This window comes from Apaloderma vittatum, unplaced genomic scaffold (assembly GCF_000703405.1).
Source record: "Apaloderma vittatum isolate BGI_N311 unplaced genomic scaffold, ASM70340v1 scaffold11726, whole genome shotgun sequence".
Taxonomy (NCBI): domain Eukaryota; kingdom Metazoa; phylum Chordata; class Aves; order Trogoniformes; family Trogonidae; genus Apaloderma; species Apaloderma vittatum.
This window is the reverse complement of record NW_009722327.1, coordinates 37,477-54,607: the sequence shown is the minus strand read 5'-3', so window position 1 is coordinate 54,607 and position 17,131 is coordinate 37,477. Positions and strand designations below refer to the sequence as shown.

Genomic DNA, 17,131 nt, shown 5'->3' with positions numbered 1-17,131 from the left:
CAGGAATGGCAGTGCACCCAGGAAAATTAGATCAAAAACTATGAAACATTTCAAGCACAGCTAGAGAGGCCTACATGGTGTAAGGCAAGCAAGGTGGTCTGATAAGATATTTTGTCCCTTTTGTTCTTTGGGTTTGTGAGGACTGAAGAAAATCTTCATGGTAACATGCTGAGGGCCTGCTGACGTTGTTAAAATTACCTTATTAAATATTTGGCTACATATTAGAAGTTCAGATCAGTCTTGTCCAGACGCTTCTGCTAGAAGCAAAGAAGGCATCCTGCTGTTGGCTAAGAAATCAGCTTCTCACTTACCCTAGTACCTTCCATCCTAAAATCAGTGGGTCAGAGGCTTCTCTTCCCTTCACCAGTACAAACTCTAGGGAAGTCAAAATAGGTGTTTTACCTCTTGGAAGCCAAATCTGATCTACAAAGTGCACCTCCTTAATCTGCTTTGCAGCTCATATCCAAAAAGCCCAAAACTGCATAGTCTGACCAGGAAATCAAGCCACTCAGAGACAGATTTTGCTATGCTGCCCCTGCTCTACTGTACTTGAGCATCAAAGTGAGAATTAGCAGTGGCTAGAGCTAGCAATACAGAGGAATAGCCAACAAGAAAGAGGACAGAGCTCAGGAAAGCAAACCCTACTGTTCCTTCCCACACTAAAAACAAGTTGTAAAATGGCCCATAGAAAGTGTAAATTAATACCACCACAGAGATCTATTTCTTATCCAGCAAAAAAATGGAGCTATCTGTGTTTGGTGAACAGCACTAAGGACCATCTGGATCCTATCTGCTACTGTCACAGAAAAACATAAATAGCTATTCAGAGCAGAGAGCATACACAGATACTAAATTGCCCTCAGGAAGGTCTAATACCTTTCATTTTTTTTACGAAGGGAAGTTCATTTTACCAAGGCTACCCCCAATCTTAGAGCATATGGGCCTCCTGTCCTTGCCCACCATGCAAGCTGCTGTCTCTTAGACAGGTTCCCTGCTCTGTTCCTTTTGCCCAAGGCTGCACACCATGCCCAGTGGTGCCTGGTGCTTATCTGCTTCTCTGCGTGCTAAGCAGCCTGGTTTCCACCAGTCCAGCCTAGCAGATCAAAAATATCCATATTGTGGCATTTGCTTCCTCCTTTCCATGGCCATGTGTATGTGTCCTTCTTCGGTATGATTTATATGCAGTGTAAACTATGTGACACAGTAGCAGGCAGCAGTGTCTATACCACAGTCAAGGGCAGGTTGGAGCCCCTACTCAAGCCCAAACATATTTTTTGTCTCTCATGTTTGACATATGTTTTTGCTAGGGTGAAGTCCCGGGCACCCCTGAAGGAGGGGAGGGTGAGTGTAGGCACTTTAGCAGAGACCAAATGTGACTTTAAGTGCAGTGTGGACGGGCTTGGCTAATCCACCGCCGCATGGCCCTTGTAGTGCTGTCATGTGGCTGGCATTGAACACACAGCTGATTTGTAGGCAGGTTTAGCTCCTGCACAGATGCCTGCCATCCTTTGGTTTGCTCTTCAACCACATAGATGCAGACATTAAGGCCAGGATAGTGTTGGTGAAATAACTCTTTGCACTACAGGTTATGTGCCAGTGTCACTCCTTTTCGTCTTATACTCAACTATAATTGAAAAAAAAAATCAACAGTTATAGTATAAAAAGAGAGGTGTAAGAGATGTCAGAATCAGACTCAGTCAGTAAGGTTGCTTGTGTTTTATACCAAAATGTGTGAGATCTAGCTTCTTCTCTGATGTACAGCAGCATATCTCCGCAGTCACTGAAACTACTGAGATCAACATGAGCTGGTAATCTGACCCTAGGGCACTGAGGAGTAATTCTGCTGGACATCCTTCACTGAAGTGAGTAACTGCCTGTTCTTTCCCATGTCATTCACTCAGGATGAAATTTGAAGACTTCAAAGTGCATTTTGATAAAGTTGAGATCTGCAACCTGACTCCGGATGCCCTGGAAGACAGCACTGCCCACAAGTGGGAGGTGACCATCCACCAGGGAAGTTGGGTCCGGGGATCCACTGCAGGAGGGTGTAGAAATTATCTAGGTAAATAGATATTGCTTTGAAAATGAGAAGCAGGCACTGAAGTCTTCTCCCACCCTCAGCCAGCTCTCCTGTTAACCAGAATTGGGGGTACAAGGCCAGGCCAGATGAGTCTCAGATAGCAGGAACCGGCTAAAGGACAAATGTTCATATGGTCCCACTTGTGCCTTTGCAGTAAAAGAGATGCTTTGTTTGCTCTCAAGTTCGTTGGATTTGATTTGTCTCTCATTTACATTTTCATGAGCTCCAAATAAGTCACTTGAACTGCAGCAGTAAGTGTAAAATGAGACAAAAATCCAGCTCAGCCAGCATGTTTATGTGGCTCTGAAGTAGCATCTTGGATCTGAACTGTGTTACTCTAGACTGGCATCAGCACTATTGGACCATTGTAGCTATACACTTTTAACAAAATCCCATGTGACAACTTCATTTAAACCATGACAACTTAATAAAATATCCTAAAACCTTTTCTACACTTAGTTCCATGGAGGACTTTGGGATTTGGCCTATTTTTCTGCAGAGCTTAGTGGAAAGAAGCATGACAGCTAATGGAAAAGCTAAATTTGAGTAAAACCTCAGCCTAACCGTCTTTTTTGTCTTTTTTTTTTCAGTAGTAATAGAGGTAGTATTATTCTTCTGAGGTAAGAAACTCTCTGGTATTCCTTACATTGGCAGAGACTTTCTGGACAAATCCACAGATCAAGCTGCATTTGACAGAGAATGATGATGGACAAGATGACTGCACATTCATAGCTGCATTGATGCAAAAGGATCGCCGTAAACTCAAGAAGCTTGGCGCTGAAATGCTAACCATCGGCTACTCTATTTATGAGGTACTCTACTGCTTTTACAGTGCAGTAGCGGCACTATCAGTATTAGCATCTTTCTCTGGGTTTGTAGCCCTGCCACTTATCATGTATTTTTAGGGCCCTTGCTCTTAAAATAATCTCCTCAGTTACAGGAAGCCCCACGGAGAATTTTGATGTGGTTGGATGGAGTCCTCTTAGAGGAGGATTTAGGAACCCCTATAGGGTCATGGTTTCCCAGTATAGACTCCTTGGCCCCATGATTCTGTCATCCTCTGCCTGGGTCCCAGAGAGGGGATGTTGCTTCTTCTGAGCTTCTTGGGGTCATCACACACAAGGGTGCCTGATTAAGGTTGGGATTGCCAAATCTGCTGTCAGTGCTCTGTGACACACTACCTGGGATAGTGATATTTAGTGGCAGGGAATGTTTGAGCAGGAAAGTGAGAAGGCGATGCCCCAGAGCCCTCTTAGACTGCCTTCTGGATGGGAAAGGACCACCAGTAAGGGATCTTTACCATAGGGTGGGAGCTAGGTTGCTGCAAGCACCTGAGTGAAGGGCTAAGACCTAGGGTCACAGCCAGGGGAGAGACTTGTGCTGGGCAGAGTTTGGCTCTGCAATTGGGAAAGGGGGAAGGATGGCCCTCAGCACACCAGTCAGAGCAGCCCTGCTTCATTTCTCCTCCTAGAGCCCCGGCAGAGACGGACACTTGGGCAAAGACTTCTTCAGGTACCACCCCTCCAAAGCCAGAAGCAAAACCTACATTAATTTAAGGGAAGTATCTAATCGATTCAAGCTGCCACCGGGTGATTACATACTTGTTCCGACCACATTTGAGCCGCACCAGGAGGCAGATTTCTGCCTGAGGATTTTCTCTGAGAAGAAGGCCATCACTGAGTAAGTTAACAGCAAGACCTAGGCCCCTTGGTGCTCATCTGTGCAGGGGGCCAGTGGCTGCTGGGGACAGTCTGGCTGCCAGACTCACAGCTCTGGCATGGAAAGCTCCTGATGGTTTTTTTTGCATTTGTCCATTTTTGCTAAACCTGACTTCCTTTTGGAGAGGAGTTTAGGAGGTGGGGAAATAGGGCTTAGCATAGTGAATCTGCTAGAAGCTTGACAAGGAGGAGTTGCTAGCTGCCTGATTCTGTTTGAGTATCTGTGAATGCAGCAGTGTTTGCTTCCTGTTTGTTTTCTCCCAAAGTCTGTCCAAATTACAACTTTATATTTAAAAGGGCACTGAGGAAAGGATGTGTACACAATGGATAAAGAATTACATTAATTCTTCAGCAGACAGCATGCAGAGTTGTGCTGTCCTTGAATCCTGCTTAAAGTCTGTTTTAAGGGCTTATCCCAAAATTTAAACAATGCAAAAATCTGATTCCCTGATGCATTTTATCTAAACTTAAGTTGTTCAGTGAAAAATGCAGTTTCATCTTTCATGTCTGGAAAATGTAATGAGCAAGCTTCCACCCCAAGCAGATATTGAATATCTGAATATCTTCAGATACTGAATAAGGTTTTGTTTTCTGCAGGGATCTAGATGAAAATGTTGCCATTGATCTCCCCGAGGTAAGTTTACAGAGTTAAAATAGCAAGAGAATAGCTCAGCAGAAGCCAGCACACAATACTTTTACTGGCTTTGGCTAGAACATGTTCATTTCACAGGATTGTTAAACAATTGCAAGTTTTATATATGTGACTGAAACAGGCAGTTCTGCTGAATATGGTAAAAGACCTGTAACAATCAAAATCATAATCATTATGCTTCTACATCCGCTTCAAGGCAGTGGGCGTCAGCCAGCACCAAAGGCAGGTATCAGCCAGCAGTTAGCACCAGCAAGGCACGTGGCTATTCACACCTTTTAAGACTTTATTTATTATGAAAAAATAAGAAGTAAGAGAATGTACACAGACCTACACTCATTCTGCATACAAATATCTCTGTTTTACTTATCAATATCCTCAGGCCTTGGGAGGAAATTCTTGCTACATGCGTGTGCCTACTGAAATGATTAAATTGTTCTTGTTTCTGAATGGCCTGGTCTTCATGCTAAGCAGTAATTGCAGCTGAGTCTGAGTCAGCTCCTGGTTAAATGTATCCCTGCAAATAAGCTGTTAATTGTGGTGTGCCTTCCCATGGAAACAAGCTGAGCCAAGATTTCACGTGTCCCTCTTTAGCAAAATTCTCCTCCAGGGACTAGCTAACAAGCATATCTCCATTTCTGGGATCTCAAGCCCATACTTGGTAGAAAACTAAAGCTATTCACCTGTCCCAGTATCATTAAGGGATCACATCCAAACTTGAGCAGAAGGAAGTGAGGGACATACGTACAGTCAGAAAAAGTGTTGGTGGCCAAGCAGTGTCACCAGGGCCACTCTGGTGACAGTTCACTACACAGCACCTGTGTCTGTGAGCAGAGAAAATAAAGCCTGATTGTTTGCTTCCTGTGCCATGCTGTTGCCTTCTTTTCCCCCATGTTTTTGACCCAAGAACTCCCGGTTAGCTCAGTCAGTTGAGCGTGGCACTAACAACACTAGAGCGGGTTGCGGGTTCGATTCCCGTTTGGTCCCCATGTGTTCCCTGATCTAGTGGAGAGGTGGCGTCCCTGGAGGCAGGGAGGCTGGATTAAAATGATCTCTAAGGTCCCTTCCAGCTTAGGCCATTCTGTGATTCTGTGATTCTCTGTTCACACGGTCACCCCAGTTACAGCAATGGCTCTACACTATTGCATCTCCATGTTCATCAGTGCAGACCAAAGCCTGGACCCTGCATCCCTGTGACTGCCTGGAGACACTCAGATGGCAGCCAGCTGAGAGTGCTCCCAGGCTCAGGATGGTGCACAAGTGCAGCCACCTCTGGCTGGTGCTCTCAGGAAGCGTGAGAGGTCCCTGGATGATGCCACTGGAAAGAGCTCAGTTAGAGCTCTGATTGTTCAAGGACTGAGTTAAGAGAACACTGCTGGGGTGGGATGAGAGGAGAGATGTTTTCCAGGTTGGGTGGTCTTGGTTTTGACATAGCCAAGGCAATGGCACACTATGCAGTCACCCAAGCAAAGGAAATGAAGGGGTGAGGCTCCACTTGGGCAGTTACAGAGTTGGAATGCCTGAGTCTAGCAATGTTGAGGAGCATGTACCCTTATTTTAAGATGCATTATGGACACTGACGCACAGACGGACTATGTGCGGAAGAAATGTCATGTTTTACAATTCTTATAATGACTTTCATATTTGATGTTGCAGCCTCTAAACCCAACCCCAAGCCCACAAGAAACTGAAGAAGAAAAGCAGTTCCGGGCACTGTTTGAGCAGATTTCAGGAAAGGTGAGTGCAAAACACTTGTGGGTCATAGCAAGATGTAGAAAGAGGAGAAACACTTCTGCTCCCACCCAGGGCCAGATGAAACAAAAATGACGTGTTTTGGGAGAGTATGCTTAGCTGTAGTGTGTTGTTTGGGCACCAGATGTCACCATGCCTTATCTCTAGATTTAGAAGGGTGCAGTCCCTGGTGAGCAAGCCGGAGGACCTACTTACAACTCAAGCTCTGAAAGAGCCTACATGGTTCAGAGTCCGGCTGAAGTTTATTTTTCTCTGAATCAATGATTCCCACTTGCGATCTCCTTCAGACAGCCTTCTGCACAGCAGCGCTCCCGTATTTTACCGGCTCTTTAGTTTTTAGCCCTTGCTGGGATTTGTATGGTTCTTTTTTCCTGAGTTGCAATAGAATACAGATGGGTGATGTATTTTCTGAGGTTTTCGTATGTCTGATTACAGAAACATTCAAGCAATAGATGCTAGACTTCGGTGTTTTTTTTTACTGTAGGACATGGAAATATCTGCAGAAGAACTCGAGTATGTTCTGAATTCTGTCTTAAAAAGAAGTAAGTGATTATAATCTCACCATGACAGTTAAGGGCTGCCATTAAATTCATCTACAGACAGAAAAGTAAAGGCTGGGTTACAACTCCTGCCTGGTGTTCTCTAGCAGAGCCAGAAACACATCTGGTCCAGGATCTAACCGTGATCTTGCCAGGCCTCCAGCATGATCCATGTCAGCTCAGGGAGGCTGGCTCAGCATTCCACTCCTGCCCTTCTGTGGAGAGACCAGCACTGGGCTGGGACTTGTAAGACTCAGACGTGGTTTGTAATTCTGCTACAGGCCCTTTGTACAATGGGAAACATGTTGGTCTCTGAGCTTCGTCTCCTAATTTATTAAACAAGGACAGCACGTCCTGTCACTTCTTCAGTAAATCCCTCTTCTGTCTGGACTGTGACTTCTCTAAAGGGAGGGTTGTATTCATCTTCCAGTGCACAGGTCTTCCCACAATGAAGACAAAGAGCCAGCTATCTCTGCTTAGAAATCCTATTTTCTACTTTCAGTTTATAAAAGGCAGATTTGCCCAATGACTTCTTTCTTATTATTGTCTTTTTTCAGCAAAGAACATAAAATTCAAGAACTTAAGTCTTATTTCATGCCGAAATATAATTTCTCTTATGGATGTATCCTTTTGAATAAGCGATTGTGCGGTTAAATGAATACTGAATATATTTCTCCATAGCATTACCTGTCATAAATATCAGAGATGGATGTGGTAACCTGATGGCAAAACACTACCCAAAGAAAAAAATTACATGAGTGTTGTATCCTGATATTTATTCTAGGTATTTAAAGTTAGGAGCTTCAAGACAGACCATTTCCTACTTCAGACTTAGCAGCAGATGCTTTGATGCTGAGCACTTTTAAAAGTAAATCTCAAATAACTTCTGTACAGAACAGCACATTTTTTCAAGCTGTGGTTTATTTGAAAACGGCCTAGAAGAGATAACTCAAGTCTATCGTTGTGCACACAAGTTATGGGTCAGAAATTAAGGATTAGCAGTGTTGGAAACTACTGGTATCAAAGCTGTGGGGTTTTGACAATAAGACTGAAAACTGGAAAATCTATTTTTTCATCTAGATCCTGGAACTCCAGGAAGCAGACATGTGGGTGAGAGCTGTCTGTCCAAATTTAGGCATTTGTGGTGTAGGTGTCTACATCTAAGATAGCTTTCTAGACTTCTTTTGTAGATAAGGATGGTGTAATTAGGCTTATTCTGGATGCACCTAGCTGCAAAGGATGCTAAAAGACTGCTCAGACCTTAGGTGAGATGAATTGCAGCCTCAGTACATTCCCACCAGATTCATGCTTTACAGTGTTCTGGTGCCTGTTGAGTTTGCTTACATGGCTTTTCCTCAGGTAGAGCTGGTTTTTGCAGTATGCTTTCCTGATAGACAATTTTGTTACACGTGAGACAAAACAGATATAGTCCTAACAAGGCAGGTATCTGACATTTGTTTCATGTCTTGCTTGTTCATCTGAGAATTTCTTATCTTTTGCTTTTGTTGCTCGAGACAATGACAGAAGTAACATCCTCACAAACATTTCTAACAGAAAACCGAAACAGACAGAACTTCATCCTGTTAAATCTATGTCCATAGTACTAAAATTCAGTGCAGATCAGTCACCATGCATAGACAGTGAGGAACAGAGGACCAATCCTAAGTTTCCTCTCTTAAAAACCAAGCTTCAGCATGGAACTGGGACAGTGCCAGGGTCTGCACTTGACCCAGGGGCATGGCAGCAGTCCTAGGTTTACTACTTAGGATATAACTAAATAGTTTCCATGTTTTGCAATGCTTCCAAACACATCTCTGCATAGTTTTAAATAAATGGGGACACATTTCTTCCTCTGCTTTGGAAGCACAGGGAATACAGACACAAACGTCCCACTCTGGACGTGGTATTTGGAGCACAATGGAGGAGCAAAATGACACAAATGCAAGCCTGAGTTGACATTGGCAGAGTCCCCTCCATGTCATATGCCACCAAATTTGCTGGCTACTGTCACCATGTGGTGGTTCAGGGGCAGTTCTGCATGACCCCAGGAAGAAGAACCTGGCTGGGCTAAAAGACGAAGTTTTTGCAGGAGTGGCAGCATCCTTGGGATCTGTGGGTGGCCTCAGAAACGTCACCAGTGTAAGTGCTTAAATAACAGCAGGCATTAGCTAGATCCCGCTTGGCATGTTTTGCCCGTTGTATACACTCGCTGAGACTGCATCCATCTGAGCAAGGGCTTTGTTGTGCCAAGTAAGATGGAAAGGGGAAGGGAAATGGGCCTGTTCCTTATTTGGCCATTGCCCCACCCTGAAAGTGAACTGTGGTTGGGCAACATCAGTAACTCAGTGAAATATGTATTAGGACCCTCACAGTTAGGCAGTTCAGAGTCCAGGCAGATCTAATCACTGCCTCCCAGAACTGCTATACAGACCTATTTTTCAGACCATAAGGATCAGATTTACCAGCCTCACCCCACAACTCCCATTAATTTATCTTTGAGCCATTGCAGCAGAGCCTGTTCGTTAGATAAAAATACTGAGTAGCACATCGGTTGACTAATTCCTTCAAGTACAGTGGCAATTTGTTATAATCAGGTAATTTAATTCTCTGAATCATTTATATCCCGTTTACATCCAAAGCTGTTCTGCCTAAGGACAATCTGTCTTTCTTTCTCCTGTGGTGCCTGCATTGCTCAGCTGTGTTTTTATATCACATAATGTTCCCCAGCTATCACAGCCACAGCCATGACTGTAACCGTTCAAGCTGCACCTCATGAGAAATCCCAATATCAGTTTCTGCAGCACCATACTCATTTCAGGCAACTCAACATTTTCTGCTTAAAGGAACAACGCTGATAAATTCAGACAGTACGTTGATCTTCATTTAACAAATCCTTTTCCTTAATTTAGATTACCAGACCAGTGGAAATGGGAAACTGGAATTTAGTGAGTTCAAAGTTTTCTGGGAAAAAATGAAGAAATGGATAGTAGGTGACATTATTCATTGCATTTGATTCTCCATTTCATTAGCTATTTCCTGCATAGTTTATTATGTATGTGCAGACAAAAATGGAGACAGAAGTGTTTACAAGCCACGAATTTTAACTCAAAACAAATGTTTTAGAAGTATGGGGGCTTGTTTTGGATAGTCAAAGACATTCTTAGCTTTCCATGATGCTAAACCATAGCGGTTTTCTGGAAATAGCAGAGATTTTTGTAAGCAAATCAAGTGTGTTTGGGATAAAGAATGCAATCGGTGCTAATAAGCAAGCCAATCAAAATGAAACTTAAGGAGTTTCCATTACTGCTGTTGTACACAAGAAGAAAGTGATGAATTGTGAATGGCAGGAAACAATTATTTCTTATGTCACTGTATTTCCATTATTGATCTCTCAGGAGTCAACTGTACTGAAGTCTGGGAAATTGTGGATTCTAATTTTAAACACATTTCCCTGCCACTGTATATGGCCATAAGAATAAGCAGGCTTTCAAAATCAGGCCACAGACTGAATATTCAAATAAAGATATCATAATTGTTTCCTCATGGTCATTAATAGTTTCTTCTGAATTCATGCTTCACTCGAGCATTCACTCAGGCATTCTTTGCTTCTTGTCTAGCCCATCAGAAATGGCAAACACTTTTTTTCTGGATACTACTGCTATGTCTCTTTCAACAAAGAACATATTGTTTTTTTAACAAGGGGTCTTGAGAAATCCTTGTGTCCCGGAGGGAGATTTGCACGTATAATTGCTAGAAAATTTTAAGCTGAATATGACAAGAGCTCTAAATAACTCGTATTCCAAGGGAGAGTCATGTTTGTTGCCTCATTCAAAGGATGGCATTTGACTACAGCTTAATAATTATTTAGTACTTAGGTCACAATTCAAATCATTTGTATCAGTTCTGTTGGTTGAACCATGAATGTGGCTGTTTAGATCTTTTATACCTTTTATAGAAGCAAATGAGTGAGCAACAATCAACTTCATGTGAAACAGTTTGTCTCTAGTCTTCAGAATTATGGAGAAAAACATAAAAAGAGATCAAGAGAATGCATCAGTTAAGAGTTAAAAGACAAAGAACAATACATCCTTCCCAAACATAATTTTAAAAAATCATGGATTTTTTTATGAAAAGGAACTCATTCTTTTTGAATGCTTGGGTTCTGCAGTATTTGTTTAAGTTTCACAACAACCTATTCATGTGACAAAGAGAATTGGGACCCAGATTTCCTCCTCAGTTATGAAATCAGACTAGATCTAGACCAAAGTCTTGTCAGCTTTCTTAAATGCTCATGCTACACAGTTAGAGGTAAACACTTCACCTTTCTGTGCCATATCTGTGCTCCCTTCTATATGCAAATACTGAAATTTGCATGTGCTCCTTTCATAACAGAGTATCTTTCTTCAGTATGACTTTGATAAATCTGGCACCATGTCCTCCTATGAGCTTCGCAGTGCTCTTAAAGCAGCAGGTAAGACAAGCACTGCATTTTATCCAGGAAACCTGTTGGGGACATTGGCTGTGGGTGAAGAGGGCTGCAACCAATTACACAGGCTGGGTGTCCCTGAAGAGAAAGGAGGCCTAACCCCAGAGAGGACCTGGGGACCTGGAGAGGACACAGAGTGGACTAATCTAGGCCCAGGTATCCCCAACCATACAATCAAAGCAATCTTTACATTTCTATTGAGCTCTGTTACACTCGGTAGAGCTGTGTATGTGCAGAGTGAGACCCTGTAACAAGCCACTTCAGACTCCATCTCCACTTAGGGGTTGGAGGAACAGTGAGTAAGCTGTTTGTTATGAAGAGCAGTCAGTGCACTTGTATGTCATCACAAGCTATTTTTGATAAAGCACCTAGATTTGCAGATATCCCTCTAAAATTCAAGGAGACTGAATGGTCTCTCATATATCAAGAAGTTCATGAGTTAGAAACTTCAGTGACTGCAAAATTTCTGTTCAGAGTTTGTTATTCATTGCAAGCTTGAAGTACATTGTGGTCAGATCTCTTTCTGGATGCATGTGTGCCACAGAGTATTCTCCCATTGACTGGTTTTCAACATCAGTTACTAAAAATCTACAGATTCCTCCTTGGTCTATGAGGTTGCTCACTTTTCCTTTGTGCATGTGTCTTTGGAAAGGATACCAACTCAACAACTACCTGCTGCAACTGATTGTCCTCCGATACTCTGATGAACAGTTCCAGATTGAATTTGATGACTTTCTGAACTGCTTGATTCGCTTAGAGAATGCAAGTCGTGAGTACCTTCTTCTCTAGAACTTCTTCCACTTTGAAAAAGAAAGTTCCACTTCGGGCTGTTATTAGGCATATTGCTCAATATCTGAGATGAAGTGTGTACATGGCTAACAGAAAGGTGTTTCATTTAGTGTTTCCATTTAAGATGGCTTTTCTCCTGTAAACTGAAAAACATTTTGCTGCTAATGGAAAATTTCCCCATGTGAATAGAGCCTGCTTCATAAAATCTGCAGCAACATAGAAGGCATGTGAAGAATGCTGACCATGTTATAGCCTTTTGTTTGGCTCACCATGAGATTAATTTGGAATAACAGGAGTTCGGGGTTGAAACACTGCTTGTGCCTCATGCAAAGGATTAGTTGGCATGCACTGGAGCAAGTATCTCCTGTACCTTTTACATAACTTGTCCACTTTTGGCTGAAGATATGGTTCCCTGTACATTGACGCACCCTAGGTCTCAGTCCATTTGTGCACGGGGTCACTCTTGTTCCAAAGCAACAGTAGCAGAAACAGATAAAATGGTTAAATGCTGAAGTGGTCATTACCATGGCTTCAAATTCATATCAAATGCAACTCACTCTATGAGAAGAAAAATCAACTTTCCTGACCAGTTTTTTTTTGGTTCTTCTCTTTACTTTCTGGTTTGATCTTGTGGTAACAGAAGTATTAAACTATTGAGAGAGAAAAGTTAAATAAGATATATAAAGAAACGCAAATGCTTGACTTCATTTCGGAGTACCATCCAAATCTGATTGTTGAGTATATCCAGGACACCCTCTTCCAGTCTAGTCCTGAAGTGAGACTTGCACAAAGGCCCTAGACATTTCCTCTTGCAAGGACTTCTTTTTGTCAAAGCAGCTGCCACCACCAAGCAATCCTAAGCAAGTTGCCTTTGTGCCAGGCCCTCCCTCTCCTTGGCATGGCCACCCGTATTTGTGGGATGGGAAGCTCATGTATGAATATGGATGAAGTGTATTTATAGCGCTGGTGTCCTGTTTTTCATTTCAGGAGTATTCCAAGCACTGAGTGTGAAAAACAAGGAGTTCATTAACCTGAACATAGGCGAGGTATGAGCACAGCTTCATAAACACTGACAAAATGATGGAGCTTCTCTAGAGCTTTGTCCTCTTGTAAGAACCAGAGTGTTTCTGCTTGACACTTCAGGTGACATCTATGTCCAGGGGAGTGCAGGGGGCATCAACTGTAGGTTTTAGCAGGGCTGGGTTTTTACAGCCCATGTGCTGATTACATCTCCTTAGTGCTGTTTCCTTCCTTCCTAGCCCTGTGGCATATTGGCAGCTTTCCATCCCCATTTCTATAGTCTCCCCTTTTTCCTTTCTTGAGTGCAAGCTCTCAGTGGGGAAAAGGGGAAGCAGGAGACAGGGATAGATGGTCTGTTGCTTGCTCTGAATCCCCAAGGTGTTCAGATCAGTCTCTCCTGTGCATATCCATCATCTGCTTCTCACACTGCTCCACACTGGTTTCTTATTTTCTCATTCTCTCTTTGTCTCCCTTTTGCATATGTGGGTTGTCTCTCACTTACACTAACCCAGAGTTCCTGGGGCAAGACACAATGAATTCCTTGGCACAACAAACGTGGGAGCCCATGTGGACTGCTGGGATGCAAACAAAATCACTGCTGTTATCATCATCTAATGCTTAGAGAGCTCTGCCTCCTTCCTTCCAGACACAGAAGTAAATGCTTGCTGAGGTCTCTCCTTAGTGATGGGACATAAAAAGCCCAGAGAGCAAAGGTCCTCCTCCCTGTGTGGGGTCAATTCAGAGCAAGGCACTGCTTTTGGATGTCTCTCCTTCATTTGGGGAAGGGAGGTGGAGGGAGAAGTGCCTGAAATAATTTATTGTAAAGTTGATCTTTCTTCCAATATTAGTTTATCAACCTGGCAATGAACATCTGAAGAAGTCTGACTTGGATGCCGGGAGTTTCTTGCAACATTGCTGCTGAGAGTTCTACCCCAACTGCTGAGGTTCCCTTCACAAGCAAACTTTGCCAGATTTTGTGCGGAGGAACATGCATGCTGCCCACCCTTTCTGGTCACCAACCCTGTTTATGAGTTCAACAGTCTATTCACATTTCTTCTTATTTCTGGTAAAGCCTGATACTGGATTTGTTATGTGAGAGGCATTTGAATGTGACAGACACACCTCTGAAGAAGACTGGAGCTGATGCCCGAGTGACCACAGGTCTTTCTGAAATAGGGTTTCATTTAGTTTCAACACAGCACAGACTACAGTGATTAAAAGTCTTTGTTGCTGCTTGGCTATAGAATACTGTAAGGTGCTTTTGAAAATATAAGGTTGTGTAAAATTTCATTCAGTTTGGAATTTATTTACAGGCAGACTCTGTGGCTACGTAACAAGTCCCCTGTCACAGCCACAGGAGTATCAGTCTGGTGGACTGCAAACAAAAGAAAACTAGGGAATGTATAGATGAAAATTTATCCTTGAATATTTGTGACAGAGATCTCTGTTCCAGGCTTCCTTAGAAGGAACTTTAAGCCAAGGTTTGTCATTCATCACAGATCAAATTTAGGGCAAGAATTGTTGCATCCCACCTTCCCTTAGTCCTTCCTCTGCTACCAGCAAAGTTCCTCTGCTACACACTTTGCTCTGTGGCCAGAGCATGTCCCACAAGCCAGTTTCTGCAGACTTGCACAGCTTGCCTTTGTCTTCAGAGAAACACGTGTCCCCTGAGGCAATGAGCCCTTACGTGGGGCCACTTTCCTCGAGGCAGTCCCACACCACCATGCTCCAGAAAAGCAACTATGATCATTTAAGATTAATTAAATGTACCCATTAGTAAGGCCCTGACCTCTGCAGCTATTGCTATTTTGCATCCATGGCTTACACAGTATTATTCATGTGACGTGGGTAGCCAATGCTGACTTAAAAAATAACAGTAATAGCAGCCAGGGACTTAAGAGGTCTTCACAGGATTTGTTTCCATGATTATCTTCATAACTTATGTCTATTTTATAATGAATCAACCGTCTGGATTTGTTTTCTAAAACTTCTCTTGCGGTGAAACAGATGGCCCCAGAATAGCTTTGCATTCCCTACTGTCCAGGATCAGAGAGACAGGTGGGGTTTTGTTTTCTCTGGTTTTAAACCTAGTGAGCAATTCTGGGAGGAAAATCAAGCTGCGGTAAAGGTGAAGTTCAAACAATGAAAAAACATAGGGATCTTGATGTTTACAGTGTCTGTCTTCTTTTTTTCTAACACTTACAATCTCATAACTATGCATAAAATGCCCTAGAGCTAACTGAAAAATAGGCAAAAGCTAATGGTTGCAGTATATGATTAACTGAGGTACTCAGCCCCATGGGGTGTATTGATTTTCAGATGTTCTCGTTGTATGCCCTTTTGACAGCTCTGGAGGCAGCTGTCTATGAAAGTTTGGATTAAAATCTAGACTGTCCTATAAACATTCAGCCACATACTTGAAAAAAAAAACCCCCACAGATCCTTAATTGGTTCATTGTGTGAGCTTAGATGTGGATACAAATCTGTTGTAGTGTCACATCATTCACAAGCTATGCACGAGAAAAGAGTTTTGTCAATGCCTGGCATCACCAGTGCAGCTTTCTGATCCTCTACACAGAGCTAGGAATGTCTTCTTGGAATCAAGATTGATACAAGAAGGTGGCAAATATTGAGGTGTGAGCAATGGGGCATAGGTAAAAATGCCCTTTTCATTTAAAAGAAAATTAATGCATTTAAGAAATTTAAAAAAAAACACCCTGAGGTGTTTTCTGCCCACTGTGGGAAGTTGCCTGCTGTCTGTGTCACAGAGACTTTGAGAACTAACATCTGAATCATTTACAAATCAAGCCTCTTTCCCAGCCAGCCAGCTTGCTGCAGAGACCCAAGTCCCCGTCCCACCTTGGTCTTTACGCAACACCCATAGCCACAGCAGAGGTGCATGTAAGGGGAGTAAAGCACAAGAAAACACATACACGTGACTGAGCAGGCCAGTAGCCACCCAGGGTCTGTTGCAGCACAGTCTCCATCTCACTGCCCTGACTATAAGGTGCTGAAAACATTGGAAAAAAATCAACGTGAAGAACAACAGCTGCTCCTGTTTGTCCTATGCACTAGACATTTTTCTCTCTGCGTTGGAGTGAGGCCCAACTTAAAAAGGGGAAAAGTAATCTCAGAAGTGAAGTGCATCTGAAGATGGAAGATTATATAACCCCTGGTAAGGTATTTTTGTGTGTGTGTGTCTGCTATTATACTGTCCGTGTGCGTGACTGAGTGGGTGAGTGCGAGACATTTGACTTCACAGACCCATCCAAATATACTAGTCCTTCTCAGCACTGAACCTGCTCAGTATTTGAGCAGGAAGGCAACTCAGTGCCCAGAAGTGGGAGTTGGGCCTTGCTGGTCTTCTTTTCTTTTAATCTAAGGTCTTGGATTTAGAGCTAGATCCTGCTGCCTTCTCTTACATGAGGTGTAGACGTGTTTGGCTCTGTACCATTACAGAAGCTGTGGCAAATCACTTAGGATGCTCTGAAAGCTGTGTGAGTGCTACATTCCCTAATGTGGGACGCATTGTTAGCAAGAACTGGCTCTTGCTGGAAGCCCTGCCAGTGTGCTAAGATTAGCAGCATTAATGGGGAACATGAGAAGCATTTTTCATAATTATACTACTGGACAAAAACCCTAAAAATCACTTAGCTATGGGCTTGCAATCTGAGCATGCTCTCCCACTCCCTCACAGAACCCAAAATCTCACTCTAAACTCTGCTGCTAAAGCCTCAGGCCAGATGTTAGCAGGGGCTGGCTGCTGCCTCGGTGCTATTGTCTCTCCTCTGGTTCTTTGTGCCCTCTCAGCAGCCTCAGCTCCTCAAGATGTTGGGCAGTGCTCAAGACATGGTGTGTTTCTGAGTGCAAAGGAACAACATCACCGCAAGGCGTGAGCCTTTTGAAAGGGGATTTATGTGAAGTTGTCCCGAGCTCAGCCGCCTCCACCACCTCAACTACCTGGATGGTAGGTTTGGCAATGGCGTTCTCCTGTCTTGAAGAAGAGTTCCTGCTCAACTTGTTGCTGAGGCCAGAAGGGGTATAGTTAGTAAAAACTGCCATGAAGAACTGCCATAAAAATGTAAAGAAACTGAAAAA

At 43.1% G+C, this 17,131-nt stretch overlaps 1 protein-coding gene across 2 annotated transcripts in view; it reads left to right on the top strand.

Moving 5' to 3' along the window:
- The window catches only part of CAPN9 (calpain 9), a 27,397-nt gene extending 13,489 nt beyond the window's left edge, over nt 1–13,908 (top strand). For both annotated transcript variants that reach the window (XM_009871739.1, XM_009871738.1), the window contains 12 exons: nt 1,902–2,062; nt 2,735–2,892; nt 3,552–3,760; nt 4,396–4,432; nt 6,104–6,184; nt 6,684–6,741; nt 7,296–7,360; nt 9,656–9,724; nt 11,131–11,209; nt 11,877–11,993; nt 13,001–13,059; nt 13,882–13,908. In XM_009871739.1, coding sequence (XP_009870041.1) covers nt 1,902–2,062; nt 2,735–2,892; nt 3,552–3,760; nt 4,396–4,432; nt 6,104–6,184; nt 6,684–6,741; nt 7,296–7,360; nt 9,656–9,724; nt 11,131–11,209; nt 11,877–11,993; nt 13,001–13,059; nt 13,882–13,908 — 1,120 coding nt within the window. The remainder of the gene's footprint in view (nt 1–1,901; nt 2,063–2,734; nt 2,893–3,551; nt 3,761–4,395; nt 4,433–6,103; nt 6,185–6,683; nt 6,742–7,295; nt 7,361–9,655; nt 9,725–11,130; nt 11,210–11,876; nt 11,994–13,000; nt 13,060–13,881) is intronic.
- Nucleotides 13,909–17,131: the final 3,223 nt, after the last annotated feature.